We start from the raw sequence: 14837 nt of genomic DNA, 5'->3' as shown, positions 1-14837 counted from the left end.
TTACAAACACTGCAGTGTGAATCACGGTTGATATATTTAAAACACAGAGGGATCATTGTTTGCAAACATTGTTTTTTCTCCTGTCATACCTTCAGACACACTCCCTCTCTCTCCCTCATGCATCTGACACAGTTCGATTGAATTTCACCTCTTGTCACTCTCATCGCATCGCTTCACTTCCGAGTGGCTCACAGACACAAACAGAGACACACTTACACACACACACACACACCCACATGCATGCACACACGCGTGCACACAGAAGGTAGTTGGTGTGAAGTGATGGCAGAGCTGAGGGCCAGTCATGACAAGGCCTCCATGCTAGCACCTGGCTGTGTGTATGTGTGTGACACCTAATGCCTACAGCTCTCAGACACACACATGCTGTCAGGAATACAGATGCAGTCATGGATAGCTCTGCACACACTCTTCCTTTTCCCCCAGGTACAAAGAGAGTGAGCTCAGGTAGCTGTCAGGCGCTCTCCCACAGGGAACAGTGGGCAAGTCAAAAACAGCCTCTTCGCCTGTCACTCCCTACACAACCAAGGTACACAAACAGAAACGCACACTAGGGATGGGAAATAGATGCTGCTGTTGATGTAATTGATGTTGATTTAATTTCAGATATATGTTGACTTGATTTAGCCAAAACATGACAGGCCTAGTGTTTAGTCAAAGATTGTTAACTGTAAGAATCACTGACGGTAATGTGCTTACTGAACAAAAGATCATAAGTACTTAATTTAGGATCATTTCTATAACAGTTAGGGCTTAACAATTTGGGGAAAATCTGTTTGAATTTTTCCCTATATTTTGGTTGAGATTTAATGTGCAGTTATTTCATAAGTTCCACATCTAATTTATTTTTACAACAAACATAATAAATCCTCATACACATGGGTGTACCACCAGGTGGAAAGGGGTACCAATTACCTAGGTCCATGGTTCGCAGGGGCCCCTAAGAAGCCTGGAATTTTTTTCTTAGTAATAAATGCCAGTATTGAATCAAAAGTAACTAAATGAATCGATTAACATACTGATTTATTAATCAAATAGAGTAGAATAAAATACTGGGGAGCCTCTGAGAATAATGGACAAAAGAACAGAAAGCAAGATGAGGCTAATAAACACATAAACTAGTGTGAAGGAATAACCAGTTAATTCATTTTCACTATTGTAAAAATATTGCTCATTAATATAGACAAATTACTGTTCAAAAATAAATGTAAAAATTATATAAATATTCTTAAGACAATGCTGCATTTTTTGCTTAGCCCTCTGGCTTAAGGGGGCCCTGTTTGATGTTCTCTCTGGGGCCCAAAATCCCTAGCTATGTCGCTGGTCGTACACAGTAACCAACACAGATGGAACATAAACTGCTCTTTCAGGCTTGACTAATCTGTTAGGATGAAATTGGATTCTGCATAAATCTATATTAACTACATGTTTTTAGTTCCTACTGTTTATCAATCACAGTAGTAATTTGACTAGTTTTGAACTCAGTTGTCATGACAATGCAACAACGCTGCAGAGCAAGTGTGGCATAATCATCAATGTGAAAGCCAATGACAAATAGGGCTGAATGATTTTGACTAAATTATCTCATTGAAATTCTATTAACTACATCAATTAAATTGCTGATAGTAAATTAATATGAGTGATTTATATTGAAATCAGTTCTACAGAGCTGTCGATTAACCCCAGACATTCTGAAGTTATTTGTGATTAATTGCATCATTGTCTCTCATTTGAAAATTCAACAATTGGTCTTAAAGTAAGAAAGCTGACTCCATGTGTGGATCCAGACCTGCTTTTACAGGTAGATTAAAGATAATGTAAAGAAATGGACCATGGAAAAAGGAACTTGTTATGGATTGAAAAGGGCAAAAGGCGGTGGTGTCCGAACTAGCCAGGGGCCAAATATATCTGTTCTTGCCCCATTTCTAATTGACCCACAGCAAATTCTAGAAACAAAATAAAATATGGCATACATAAGAACATGTGGTCTGGGCTTGACTGTTGTGAACTTATGGGTTTCAGCAATAGGCAGTGTCATTGTACTAACTCTCTAAACAAACATTTTGATTAGATATTCATTGATTAGCTTTTTTCTCAACTAACCTGAGACAACACTGTAAATGGTAACCATGTTGACAGTCAGACTCCTCTCTCTGGTGCACAGAGCATCAATCTTATCCTGATCTGGGCCGAGCCAGGGCCAGTGATATATAATGATTTCATTTTAGGGATACTTTGAATGGTTTTAGTGATGTATTTTAGTTATGTTTCAATTTGTTTTATATGCTGTCCTCTGGATGTCTTTTGTTGTTCATGCTTTCATGCTGTTGGTGCAAGACAAATTCCCATAGGGGAAGTAAATTTTTCATTCACTTATTGATTTGTTCATTCATTCAATCAGAGCTCCCCTGAAATCTGACAGGCCTCCATAAATTTCTTGAACTATCGTCATCCATTCACTAGTCATTTAAGCATATCCAGTCACCGAGATTTGACATGCTTAAACAGCACATCTTTACCTAGATTAGCCTGAATTTACCAACTTTAATATCCTACAGGTGAGGTATATGAAAGTGGTATCATTTTCTTTATGTGGTCCTCAGTGGAAAAAATGACATCCTTGACCATAAGGGGACAGTGAAAAGTTACATCTTTGATAACACGAGACAGTAAATGAGACATTAAGGAACAATGGTGGAATTATTTACATCACTGTGGCTGCAGAGAGACACTGACATGTCTTGACCAAAGTGTGTTAAAAGGGACAATAAAGCATGCCAGTAATCAGGGTTAAAAAAATGTAATGCTCTAATTGTGGATCTTAGTTAACCCCAATTAATGAGATCTTGACAGTGCTACAATCATACAGTTTGGCTGATTAAATTCTTCTTAAGAGAAAACATGTTGTAAAGACTAAATGTAAGAATTTTAATCAAATATGAGTGATATAAAGGCTAAGACAAAAATATCTGCCAAAATTAACACTTCAACAAACCAAAGACATGCTCTTTTTGGTAATTAGTGACTCTAATTGCCCGTAGGAGTGAGTGTAGGCGTGACTCGTTTGTCTGTAAATGTCAGCCTTGTTTTTCACTTGCAACCAGTCTAGGGTGTACTCCACCCACTTCTCACCCAATGACAGCTGGGATCAACTCCAGTATCCCAAGAATGTTATAATGATTTAGATAATGGGTGCGTGGATATCATATTTGTGCAACTGCTGAAAAAAATACCAAGATATGATTTCTGGCCCGTACTGCCCAGCCCTATGAAGAACAAGCATGAACACTATGTGCATCAGTGTAAAGAGAGACAGAATAAGATGCCTTGGGCAGATGCTGGACCAGTTGTCTAAGCTGCTCACAATAAGTCTGTGTGTATGTTTGTGTGTATGTGTGTGTCTGCCCATCCACTATAGCAGAAGCCACCTGCCAGCGAGTCATGGTGGACATGCTGCCTTGCATTTAGTCCTGGCCTGGAAGCCAGCGATAAGAAATAGCTGTGTGTGGCCATTTGTGTGCATTTGTGTGAGTGTGTGACATTCATATCCTCGGCACTGACACGACTTGTTTGCCCCTCAAACTACCAGGACTTCCTTAGAGCAGACTTTTATGTGTTTTTGTCCATTGATTTACAATCAGGTTGGCTACCTGTGAGAGCTTGGCATCTCTTTTAACGCCCCCCTTTCCTCGGTGCTGAGGCAAGGACGTCACGCCAGCTGGCTGCCAAACAGCCCTCAAAGTGGGCACAGAGCCACAGCAGCTGTAGCTGCCACAACACGGGTCAATTACTCTCTAAGTCGATGTTGTGTACACACAACACGAGCACAAACGCACACAGGCGCTCTCTGTTTGCTCTGTGCATTCTGAAGCCTCGCACAAAGTTTACAGTCTGCTGTTTCACACCTGATCAAAGCCCGGGACTCGGTGGGAAGTTCAGGATCAAAGTCTGAGAAAGTTGTTGTTGCTCTTCTTCTGTAGCCTTGAAGTGTTTGGCTAACCTTGGGTTGTGTCCGTGCAGTCATCCCGCCATGTTTTTTCCCGGATCGTGCAGCATTGATGTTTCAAAGAGTGCAGATATGTCAGAGCATGAAACAAACTCGTCCACATGGCCGTGTGTAGAGAAGTCTGCTGCCTGTGCATTGATTTTAATGCGGCTGCCGACTTTTTAGGAATTTTAAGGTGTTGCGAGATAAGCTCAGCACGCCCAGTAACACACTGTGCAGGATTTGCATGGCTGGACTGATTCTCCCTGAATGAATGGAGAGCATCTGTTTGCTTTACGCCAGGATCACACTTAATCCCTGATGCATTTGTGTGACTGAACTGTGTGAAGTTCTGCACAAAAACCCCAATGACTGACACATTTTGAGATGAATCTGTTGTGACATGCTTGTGTGGTGCTAAAACTAAACTTTTTTCTGCACTCAGACCAGGAAAACTTCTCTTTAAACAATTTACAGTGTGCATGCTGATGCAGGATCAAATCAAATTCAAGCTGCATCTTTATCATATTAACACTAACATCTTCTTTCTCTCCTATCTTTCAGGCTGCAGAGGGATGCTGTGCGGCTTCGGTGCTGTTTGCGAGCGTGACCCAGCAGACCCGACCAAGGCTGAGTGTGTCTGCAAGAGAGTAGAGTGTCCATCCTTAGTGGCCCCAGTTTGCGGCTCGGATTCATCCACCTACACCAACGAGTGTGAGCTGGAAAAAGCTCAGTGCAACACACAACGACGCATCAAGGTGCTGCGTAAGGGACCCTGCTGTAAGTAACATCACCACCTACCTATCAACAAACAAACCACTATTACTGACACCTGCAGCAGAAACACTCACTCACAACCTCAGCGTGCTCATTGAAGTCTCTTAATCATCACCCAAAAGTCCATCATCTAAGACTCTAATTACACATGCTGTTTACAACGCCACAGGTGAAGCATTCTGGGTTTGAAACCTGAGAATGACTCTGGTGTGATCAAAGTTAATCATAACAAAGGTTTGGTATTTTCACATTTGAGGACAACAGAAGCTGAGCAGAATTGACTGTTCTCTGTATTTATGAGAGCATCACACTCCAAACTGATGGATTCATATCATTCTTCAAAGACTTCTCAAATAACTCGATTTCTTTATGTCTGCAAGTGTTTTTGAAGTGTAACCATTAGTACATACAACTTTTTTATATAATTTTAAGAGATCAAATTGGTGCCTTTGATCCAGAAAAGATCAATCCCTGAAAGTCCACTGAGGCTTCAGTATCTTAGTAAGCTGTCTGACCCTGGACTGACACTCTCCATTAAAGTGCTGTGAGAACTCCATTTAAAAACAGGCTGCCATAGGCTGAATAAACCACTGAAAGCATGCTGAATGAGGTGCAACGTTTTGATCTTTGGGACAGAAAGTAGCCTGTTTGACACACAGCTGCAACTCTGTGAATGGCGCTACATAAGGATGTGCAACGCCTCAAGATTTTAGGATTTATCAGTCTGTTTTCAAATGAGATTTAGGGCAAAACAATGTGGTTTGGATCAGGAAAGTCTGTGCTGATGTTGACTTTAAAAACATACTCTGTTTTTAATGCTTAGTTCTAATGGGGAATTATTTTATTTAATTTAGGAGCTTTTATTTTATTAGTAAAAATTAGATAATATTGATACCCATCTGATACCATGGCACAAAAGCAGAAGTCCTGGGCACCTGAAGTTGGGTAATTCATTGCTTTTGTATGGTCAAAAACTGCATGCAAAGTCCAGCACACTGTCAAAAATGTTGGATACATTAGGAAAAGTGGTTGCAACAGAAGAACATGAAAGGTTTGGCAGTTTGCACGGTGCAGAACCCTTCTCACCAGTCCCAACCCCTTTTTTAACACACTGGCAATAAAATGCATATCTGAGATCGTCCCCTCTCTCTCTCTTCTGGTCCAAAATATGACTGAAGATCATTTTTTATACTAAATAGGATTTTGAAGCGCATGGTATCCAAGAGTCTAGAAAATTTTGACAACTCAAATGTATTTGACACAAAGACACAGATATTTTGGTTTCAGTCTCAGACTCAGGAGTGTTCCAGAAAGACAGTTTGGTCAATGCAGGCCAAAGGTCAGTCCAGCAGACAAATCCAGAGAAGTGAGCAGAGCTTTTGATCAAAATACAGGCAGTAATCATTCATGATAGAGTGGAAAAACTAGAATGAGGAACTGAAGAAGTACTACAGACTGCAATCATGTAGAGGAAGCACAAGACCTATACAAAGATGAACAGGGAACTACAAGACAGGTATGAGTGATCAGTGGCTGGGCAAACACAGGAGGTGGAAAACATGAGGAGTAGAGCCTGAAAGGAAGATGCAAGGGTAAGTGATTTCTAAATAAAACAGGAAATACACTTTTGGGTCCTGATCCACCAGTTGAGAACCACTGCTTTGATGCACCAACTCAGTGAGTGTTGTCATGTGATGACACATGTGTAGGCATGGTGTGAGATGTTGGTCGTGTAAATATCTGGGTGAACTGCAGCCTGTAGGTCTAAAAAAAAAAAAAAAAAATGGGACAAAGAATCGATCCTTAGGGAACACCATATGCCATCTTTGCACATTCAGACTCATAATTATCAAATCACAAAAACTAGTCCTTGCACTGCCATGTATGGAAATATTACCAATGTTTTTGTGCAATTTAGACGGTGTGTAGGAGTTTGTCTGCGATTTTTCATAATCAGAAAGGGAAACTTGCCCACTATTAGGTGTCTTGGACTTTTATTCCTCTTATATCAAACTGGTTATAAATTTCATTTCAGTTAAAGCATATGGAGGTTTGTTTTGGCTCGTATCACTCAGCCTAAATGCTAAATAGCCTGTTATTTTCAGTGAAATGGATTTCTATTACACCTTTTGCTAATATAACAGGCGTCTGCTTTGCTTTATTTATCCTCCAAATGCTAAAACATGTCCTCATTTTGCCCAACCTATTGTCTTTCCAATATGGCTCCTCTCCCAGCGCTTAAGCACCACCTGCACCATCACAAACAAAAAAACGTGCCACTCTCTGCCCCCATTGGTGGCCATCCAGTGTGTATTTTATCCCGCTGCCCCTGGTGGGTGCCTCTACTCCTACTGCACCTCTCATAGCTTCCCTTCAGCACAAGCCCATCAAGATCCCGGGCTCTGAGGGGAGCGGAGGAGTCCTGCCAAAGCTGCAACATTGCCGCAGCCGTTATAATAACTATAGTGTTTTTGTCAGCATCATGCCCGCCTGCCAGTGTGGGCCCGCTGCTAATTCCAGGGCTCTGATTACAGCGCCTGCTTGAACCTGGCACTAATGGCAAGCTTGGTGACTGCTCTCCACTGGCAGAGAGGAAGGAGATATAAAGGACGGAGAGAGGACAGGAGGAACAGAGAGTACAGCCGAGGCACATCTTGAGAGGGAAGAAGGGATTAACGTTCAAAGAGGAACGAGCTTTGAAACATTTAGAGGAGCAGGAGGATGCATGAGCGTGTGATTGTGAGAGTGAATGATTGAACAGGAAACTGGAGTAGATCCAGCTCTGAGAGAGAAAGTACTACAACGCTGTAATGATTGTTACTCAGGGTTAAGGCCATCTTCACCACCATAATTACCACTGGCAACCACAGAAGGCACTCAGAATGATAAAAATAAAGCTTGAAATAGTAGTAATAATGATGCTGCTAATGATAGTATTGCTGATAATAACTACATGCTGAGAACACAGACTTCTCTCTTATCATGTCACAGCTGAAACAAAAAGTCAGAGCGGTGTTTCTTTCCATTTCTTTGCTGCTTTGATTTTAAATAGGCTGCAATTATTGATGCTAATTGTGAGGCAATTTTTATGTCAACTATTTCAAACAACCATTGAGTCCGACTGAGTCTCAAAGAGCTCCGAGCTCTTGTAGTTGCGCCTGAGTGGTGGCAAGAAGTTAAAATTAAATCCACAGTAAGTGCATGGTGTCTATTGCAATTTTTTTTTCTCATAAATAGAAAACTGCAAAAATAGCTCAAAGCGTTAATAACAAGTGAAACAATTTCGTTTTGCAAAGTGGGAACTTTTAAATTCATCATAATGAGTGCACAAATGTTTCCTTATTGCATAAATAACTGGACTTTATTCTCTTCTAACAACAATCCTCCATACTAGTGTGTATCACAAAGGTTTAGGTCAGGTTAGGATTATTTTTGTGTTTTTTCTGCTCTTTTAAACTTTATTCATCAGCAGCAAGTTTTGCCAAGACGCTCAAACAACATTACACACATGTGCACTTACGCTTGTTAGTGATCATTAGTATCAATGCAGTTCACCTGTTGTTTAGCCCTGCCCTCCAATGCAATCCACCAATCACATTTCATGCAATGCACAGACACCTGCTTCTTAAACCTCAATTGAAAAGTATTAGAAATGTTGATTTTCCTGCAGTTTTATTGAACTTTATTCAGTTTTTCTGCTCTTGGGGTAAAGGCATTAATGATGCAAAGTATCCTGAAAGGCTAAAAGTGTATTTTATAACATTACCTGAACCTACGTAAACTCTGCCAAGTGTCCCCTTTGGATTAAGCTACGTAGCAGACCACACAGTCCCAGCTGTGGGACATTCTTTGTTCTAACCTGACCTGCCAGATGGATGTGTTTCGCATGAACGTTATGTCTGTCACTGGGGGGTTGAGACCGAGTCAAGACTGAGACCTAGACAAGCCAAGACCATAAAAATCATCACAAGGTTGAACAATAAAAGAGCACTGTCTCTTAAATGTTGGGTTGCTTTAAAATTAATTTGACAAAAAACCAAGGTGTCTGCAATCTTTGCACTAACTTCTTGTTTAAAATAAACCGTTGCATGTATTAAAAAGCCTCTGACATGTCCAGAATGTCTGACTGTAAATAAGGTGGACTGGTTTATTAAGATCTGAGTTTTTGCAGGTGTCCGACACATCAGGCACTTGAATAGATTTCCAAGGCGGCATAACAATCAGTGACCTAACAGCAGCTGTTTAAAGTCAAATTACAACATTAACTAATCAGAAACAGTTCAATTAAAAATACATCATGTGGAAAATAGTCAAAAGTCTGAGCTCACCATGACTAAACAAGAAGATATCTGTTGCCTTGGCAAAGGTTTCTCCTTATGATCACATTAATGACCTTGAAGAATAGCAGATCAGTGGTTGTCCTAGCCAGTCTTGATGGACAATCCTGAGTCCGACCAGTTGGAGATAGAAAATAGACTGAGCAGATATGCTCTCAATTCCTAGACAAGACCAAGACACTCAAAAGGTAGTTTCAAGACCGGTCTTGAGATCGTGCATGTTCTCAACAACATAGGCTTAAAGGGCTATTTCTGTATTTTGGAAGTTGGGTCGTATGAAGTACATATCAGCAGTAGTGGCTTTAGCTTTTAGTGATTTCAGTGTGCATTGCTCCTTTAAGATGGACTCTGGTCATACCGGCCAAGAAGCTAGGCTACACAGCGTAACAGATGGGTACAGTTTCTCTGGTGAGTTTTTGGTAAAAATGGGCCACAAAACAATGTTGGCTAAAACATACACATTATTGAAAACTTTTGAAGTGTTTTATTTTATACCCAGAAAGCCTCTGTGTTTTTGCAATTATACTGCAATGCAGGCTTTAACTACCTGTTATGTGCTCTTGCACAATAGGGACAAAAACACAGAGGCTCTCTGGGTATAGAATAAAACTCTTAGGAATTTTTTTAATAGTGCATACATTTGAGCTGACATTGTTTTGTGGCACATTTTTTACCAAAAACTCTCCAAATTCTGCTCAGAAACTGTACCTGTCCGTTACACTGTATCGCCTAGCTTCCTGTCAGATGCATTAGTGAGTCTCTCGGTCTTGTCATGGTCTCGGACTGGCCGGACTCCAGATTTTCCATCAAGACCAGTCAAGGCCAGCAAGTGCTTGCTAAAACAACAAATAACACCTGCAAAAACTCTGACATCAGTCCATCTTATTTCTAGTCAGGAATACCTCTGAACACTTACTTTAGGCCTCATTCACCTGACATATCTAAATAAACATCTCATTTTCAAATATTAAATATAATTCCAGGCTTGTCAGTAGCTTTTAAATACATACAAGGATTTATTTCTTACAAGATGTTAGTTGAACAAATTTGTTAAGATTTGAGATTTTTGCATGTTGTGTTTTGAAAGAGTTGCAGACACCTTGTTTTTATCTGTCAAATTTATTGAAAATAAAACAAAAATTTAGGAGAGAATGTTCTTTAATTGTTCAACCTTGTCATATGTTTTTTAAAATTGATTTTTATGGTCCTGAGCTTGGTCTTGGACTCAATGCACTCTGGTGCCAAGTCTTGGTCTTGGATAGTGTGGTCTTGAGTACAACACTAGGAGCAATGCTCACTGCAATCACTGGAGGCTAACACCACTACTGCTACATTCCTGATATTACTCAACTTCAAAAATACTGAAATATCTCTTTAAGGTCTTCCTCAGCTCCACACTTTTTTTCTTTTTCAAGCCTCACTAAAGTTAGTTTGAAACAGCATTTCTAATATGGCGGCCAATGAGGATTAGACTCAGGATACCCTTCAGTATCTGAATGACTGACATCACTCTGGCTTGGTTGAGGTGGCTACATCCAACATGATAATCCATGATCACTTTTAGCATTTTTTCGTGGTAAGACTTCAGATATTACCTCTCATTAACTTTGGGCCCAGATGACTTTAAAGAGGAATATTTTTACTCATTGTCGGGCTGAGTCACAGCTCCCTTGGCTAGCTTTAGAAGTATATTCTCAAAGGTTGCAGACATCCTTTAATGGGTGCTTTTATGATCTGCCAAGAGCTCAGACTTAATCCTAAATCCATATCTTGAGCTGAAGCCATGAGTGCTTTTATGAAATCAAGATTTGACTTAAACTGACAAATGAACGTCTCACAGACCCAGAAACCTAATTCCTTTCCTGCTAATTGCTGCATCCTTTGAGTACCACTGCTACTTATTTAACACTTTATTGTACATCAGAACAATAGGCAACAATGGTTTCAATGAAAGCAGCCACTGTGGAGTGGCGTGTGTTTTCTGTAGGTTTATTTACCTTCTGTTATTGTTGCAGACTGGTTGTACATACAGCAAACAACAACAGAAGGACTTTGGTTAATAGACATGATTCACAGAGGAAGCTGAGCTGTGAATCAAACAGTGGAGGATGTAAGGATCAGCTGTTTTAAGATGTATACAAAGACAGGTTTGTGTTTGTGTTATGGCTGAATAATTTGTCCTTCTTTTCATTCTTAGAGATGCTGTAGGTAGATGTAGGTGGAGGATGCTGGAGAAGAACGTCAGTCTGGATGTGCCAAAGAGAGAGAGAGGGTGTTAGGAGGTCAGGGCAGACCAGCTGACAGGTTCTCATTCTCTCTCTGCCTTCAATAAATTCAGGCTGCACAGAGGGCCCGGACAGGTCACTCTGGCTTAGATTATGGAGTTGTCATGGCTAATGGAAGAGGAGAGAGGCAAAGGCGGGAAGGGAGGAAGAAGAGCAGGAGACGGCGCGATAGCAGAGAGAGAGCTGCTTGAATGAGAGAGCTTTTAACTTTAAAAATAGTGTGGGCGTTTGGATCGGCGCTTTTGTGCACAGCCTCGTTTGACTCATTCCATTTGAATGGTGGGTTTTCATTGGGGTAAGTGAATTGGCGAGCGTTCTGAGGAGCCTTCACGTCCAATACAAATCAACTCAGGAGCCTATCCAGCTCTGAGGAGTGTTGTCACAAAATACTTTAAAAAAAATATTCTTCTCAGATTATTCACGTTTGTAAAGAGATTGGTGTTATTCAGAGCACGATCAGATTGGAGGGTTTTATCAATGTGAGGTGAAAATTTTTTTGGCATTTGTAACATGCTGACATGTCTTCATTTTCCCTCTGTGAGCGTTTGGTGACGTCTAAAAGAAGAAATAAAATATTGCTGGACTTTGAAGTGAAAAGTCAAATCCTTAAATGGCACCTTCAGGTACTTCCAAACACTTTGAGGTTTGAGAGCTGAAACTTTCATGAGTGTTGGAAACTTTAGACTCCACTCTAACAGACAAATTCATTGAATTAAGAGAGCAGCTGCTAAAATCCCATTACAAAGCAGCAAACAGGTATTTGAAGCTGCTGGTGCCTCTGGAGTCCCACAAACCTCAAGGTGTAGGATCCTCCAGAGGTTTGCAGTCGTGTATAAACCTACTATTCAGCCACCCCTAACCAATGCTCACAAGCAGAAACGGTTGCAGTGGGCCCAGAAATACACGAAGACTCATTTTCAAACAGTCTTGTTTACTGATGAGTGCCGTGCAACCCTGAATGCTCCAGATGGAGGAGAAACAAGGCTGCAACCTCAGCAAGGAGGTGGCGGAGTCATGTTTTGGGCCGGAATCATGGGGAGAGAGCCAGTAGGCCCCTTTGGAGTCCCTGAAGGTGTGAAAATGACCTCGGCAAAGTATATAGAGTTTCTGACTGACCACTTTCTTCCGTGGTACAAAAAGAAGAACCATGCCATCCATAGCAAAATGATCTTTCATGCATGACAATGCTCCATCTCATACTCCAAAGAATCCCTCTGTGTCATTGGCTGCTATGGGCATAAAAGGAGAGAAACTCATGGTGTGGCCCCATCCTCCCCTGACCTCAACCCTACTGAGAACCTTTGGAGCATCCTCAAGCTAAAGATGTATGAGGGTGGGAGGCAGTTCACATCAAAACAGCAGCTCTGGGAGGATATTCTGACATCCTGCAAAGAAATTCAAGCAGAAACTCTCCAAAAACTCACAAGTTCAATGGATGCAAGAATAGTGAAGGTGATATAAAAAAAGAGGGCTCCTATGTTAACATGGAACTTGTCCTGTTAAGATGTTTCTGATTGAGATAGCTTTGATTTCAGTAAATATGACCTCCATATGCTGCAAATTCAACAAATGACCATTATTAGTTCGGTACAACCTATAGAATCTTTTGAAACTGTTTTTCATAAAAATTTGGAACAGAGCATTTTAATTAATTTTGTTTTTAGAAAAAAATAGTTATCAGTGGGAGAACAGTTCAAAGAAATTTGAATTATGCTCTAATGGTTGATGACTTGGAAATTATACTGTCATTTGCATCAACTATTTAGGAAAATCACATAAAAATATCATTTGCATAATAATTTTGAACACAGTGTAAACTTTGATAGCCACTCTTTTAGCAATTCGCTTCTAAAATGAATAATTTAGCTAACTGGTGGTCAACAAGCTACAACACAAAGTTCGAAACCCAATATGATTTTGTAATCTTGCTTAAAAGCAGATGGATTTGCCAGATTAATGTCTGTATCCTAGCAGGTCTGTCTTAAAAAGCTGTTACAAAGTTGTTTGTTCCCGGTCCAACAAAGACTGGACCAACAGTAACTTTTACCTTTCCAGCCACACTGAGTGTTTTCAATAGTTTTTTCTCCCAGGGTTCATTTTTGTAGATAGGAGGAAACCTCTGGAGTAACTCAGCTCTAAGGAAAAAAACCAAAGTAAACACAGAACAATGGAAAGTGAAGGTTATTATTAAGAGTTTCTTTGTGAAATGGACTGCTGTACCTTCCAGCAATATAGTAAAAAAACAACCTTGCAAGTGAAGGTGTAAACAAACAAAAATGCAGTCCTCAGTAGTTAATTTATTTTACTAAATACAACTTTACTAATTGGACTTTAGGGAGAGGCAAAAGCCAAAATTAAAACCAAGCATCGTCATTTATAACCAAACTTCCTGAGCTCAAACAGAGCAAATAAAAACCCTACCCTACCTCGCCAACAGAGAAATATAGAAGGAACAAGGCAGGTCAAAAAAAAAGGCTAAAGCTGCTTTTTCTTACTCCTATGAAGAATCATTAAAGATTCACTGATGTTTGCAATAGAGATTTATTCAAATTTCCAGAAGTCTGCCTCATACTGTCATCTGAAACAGGAACCGTCTGCACCGTGGTTCCATTGAGAGGGAGAGAAGCAGGTTCAGCAGACAAACACAGTCATTTCTTTCGTTGTGGTTTACAACCTTGGCCCCAGGAGCACCAGTAACCATTGACGGGTGCATGCTTCGTGCATATATATATGCTCTTTACAGGGGCAAACATGTTACCATTTACTTCCAAAATGCATGTACAGTTTACTTGACAGAGAAGGCTCTGCTCAAGAGATGCTCCCAGGGTTTGTCAAGCAGCATGCTTAGACTTTCTAGGGAATGCATTGCTAGAAACCCTCATATGGAAAAAAACATTTATGGCAATGCATGTTGAATACATTAAAATTAGTTTAGGAGCAACTGAGTCTATAGTAGCAGGAAATTGAATATGAGGGTGCAACAGATGCTTTATGGAGGAGGCTGGGGCAGAGGAGATGAAGCTTTGCCAGCAGCAGCATGGTGCATCAGCATTGAAGCAAGCAGGGACTGTATTAAAATGGGCCACGAGGAAGAGAGCTGTGATTGACTGGAAGAGCCAAGATATAATAACTGGATTTACTTGGCCATCGGCTGACCACAGCTGGGCGTATGACTTCTGTGTCATGCATGAACTAATGCTAAGCTTCATTTAGGCATCTAGGCTTTTGTATGCTTTCATATCACTTCCTGTGTGCCTTTTTCTGTGTCAAGAAATGTGCAAAAAGTCTTGGATGTGCTTTTATTTTGAAGGATATGCCTCATTTCAAGTCTAAACTTCTCAATTTTCCATTAAAACGTGAAAAATGTAAGAAACTTGGGTTGAGATTTCTCGTTGAGGAAGGAGTTGCTGGTCCTGATGCTGGGGCAGACAAGAG

General features: G+C 40.5%; 1 protein-coding gene across 5 annotated transcripts in view; it reads left to right on the top strand.

Moving 5' to 3' along the window:
• agrn (agrin) overlaps positions 1 to 14837 on the top strand; it is a 519119-nt gene that overhangs the window by 271124 nt on the left and 233158 nt on the right. For all 5 annotated transcript variants that reach the window (XM_041798717.1, XM_041798715.1, XM_041798714.1 and 2 more), the window contains one exon: positions 4568 to 4783. In XM_041798717.1, the coding sequence (XP_041654651.1) occupies positions 4568 to 4783 (216 nt within the window). The remainder of the gene's footprint in view (positions 1 to 4567; positions 4784 to 14837) is intronic.

The sequence above is a fragment of the Cheilinus undulatus genome, linkage group 11, assembly GCF_018320785.1.
Source record: "Cheilinus undulatus linkage group 11, ASM1832078v1, whole genome shotgun sequence".
Lineage (NCBI taxonomy): Eukaryota > Metazoa > Chordata > Actinopteri > Labriformes > Labridae > Cheilinus > Cheilinus undulatus.
Note: the sequence above shows the minus strand (reverse complement) of the source record. Positions and strands in the feature narration are given on the sequence as shown.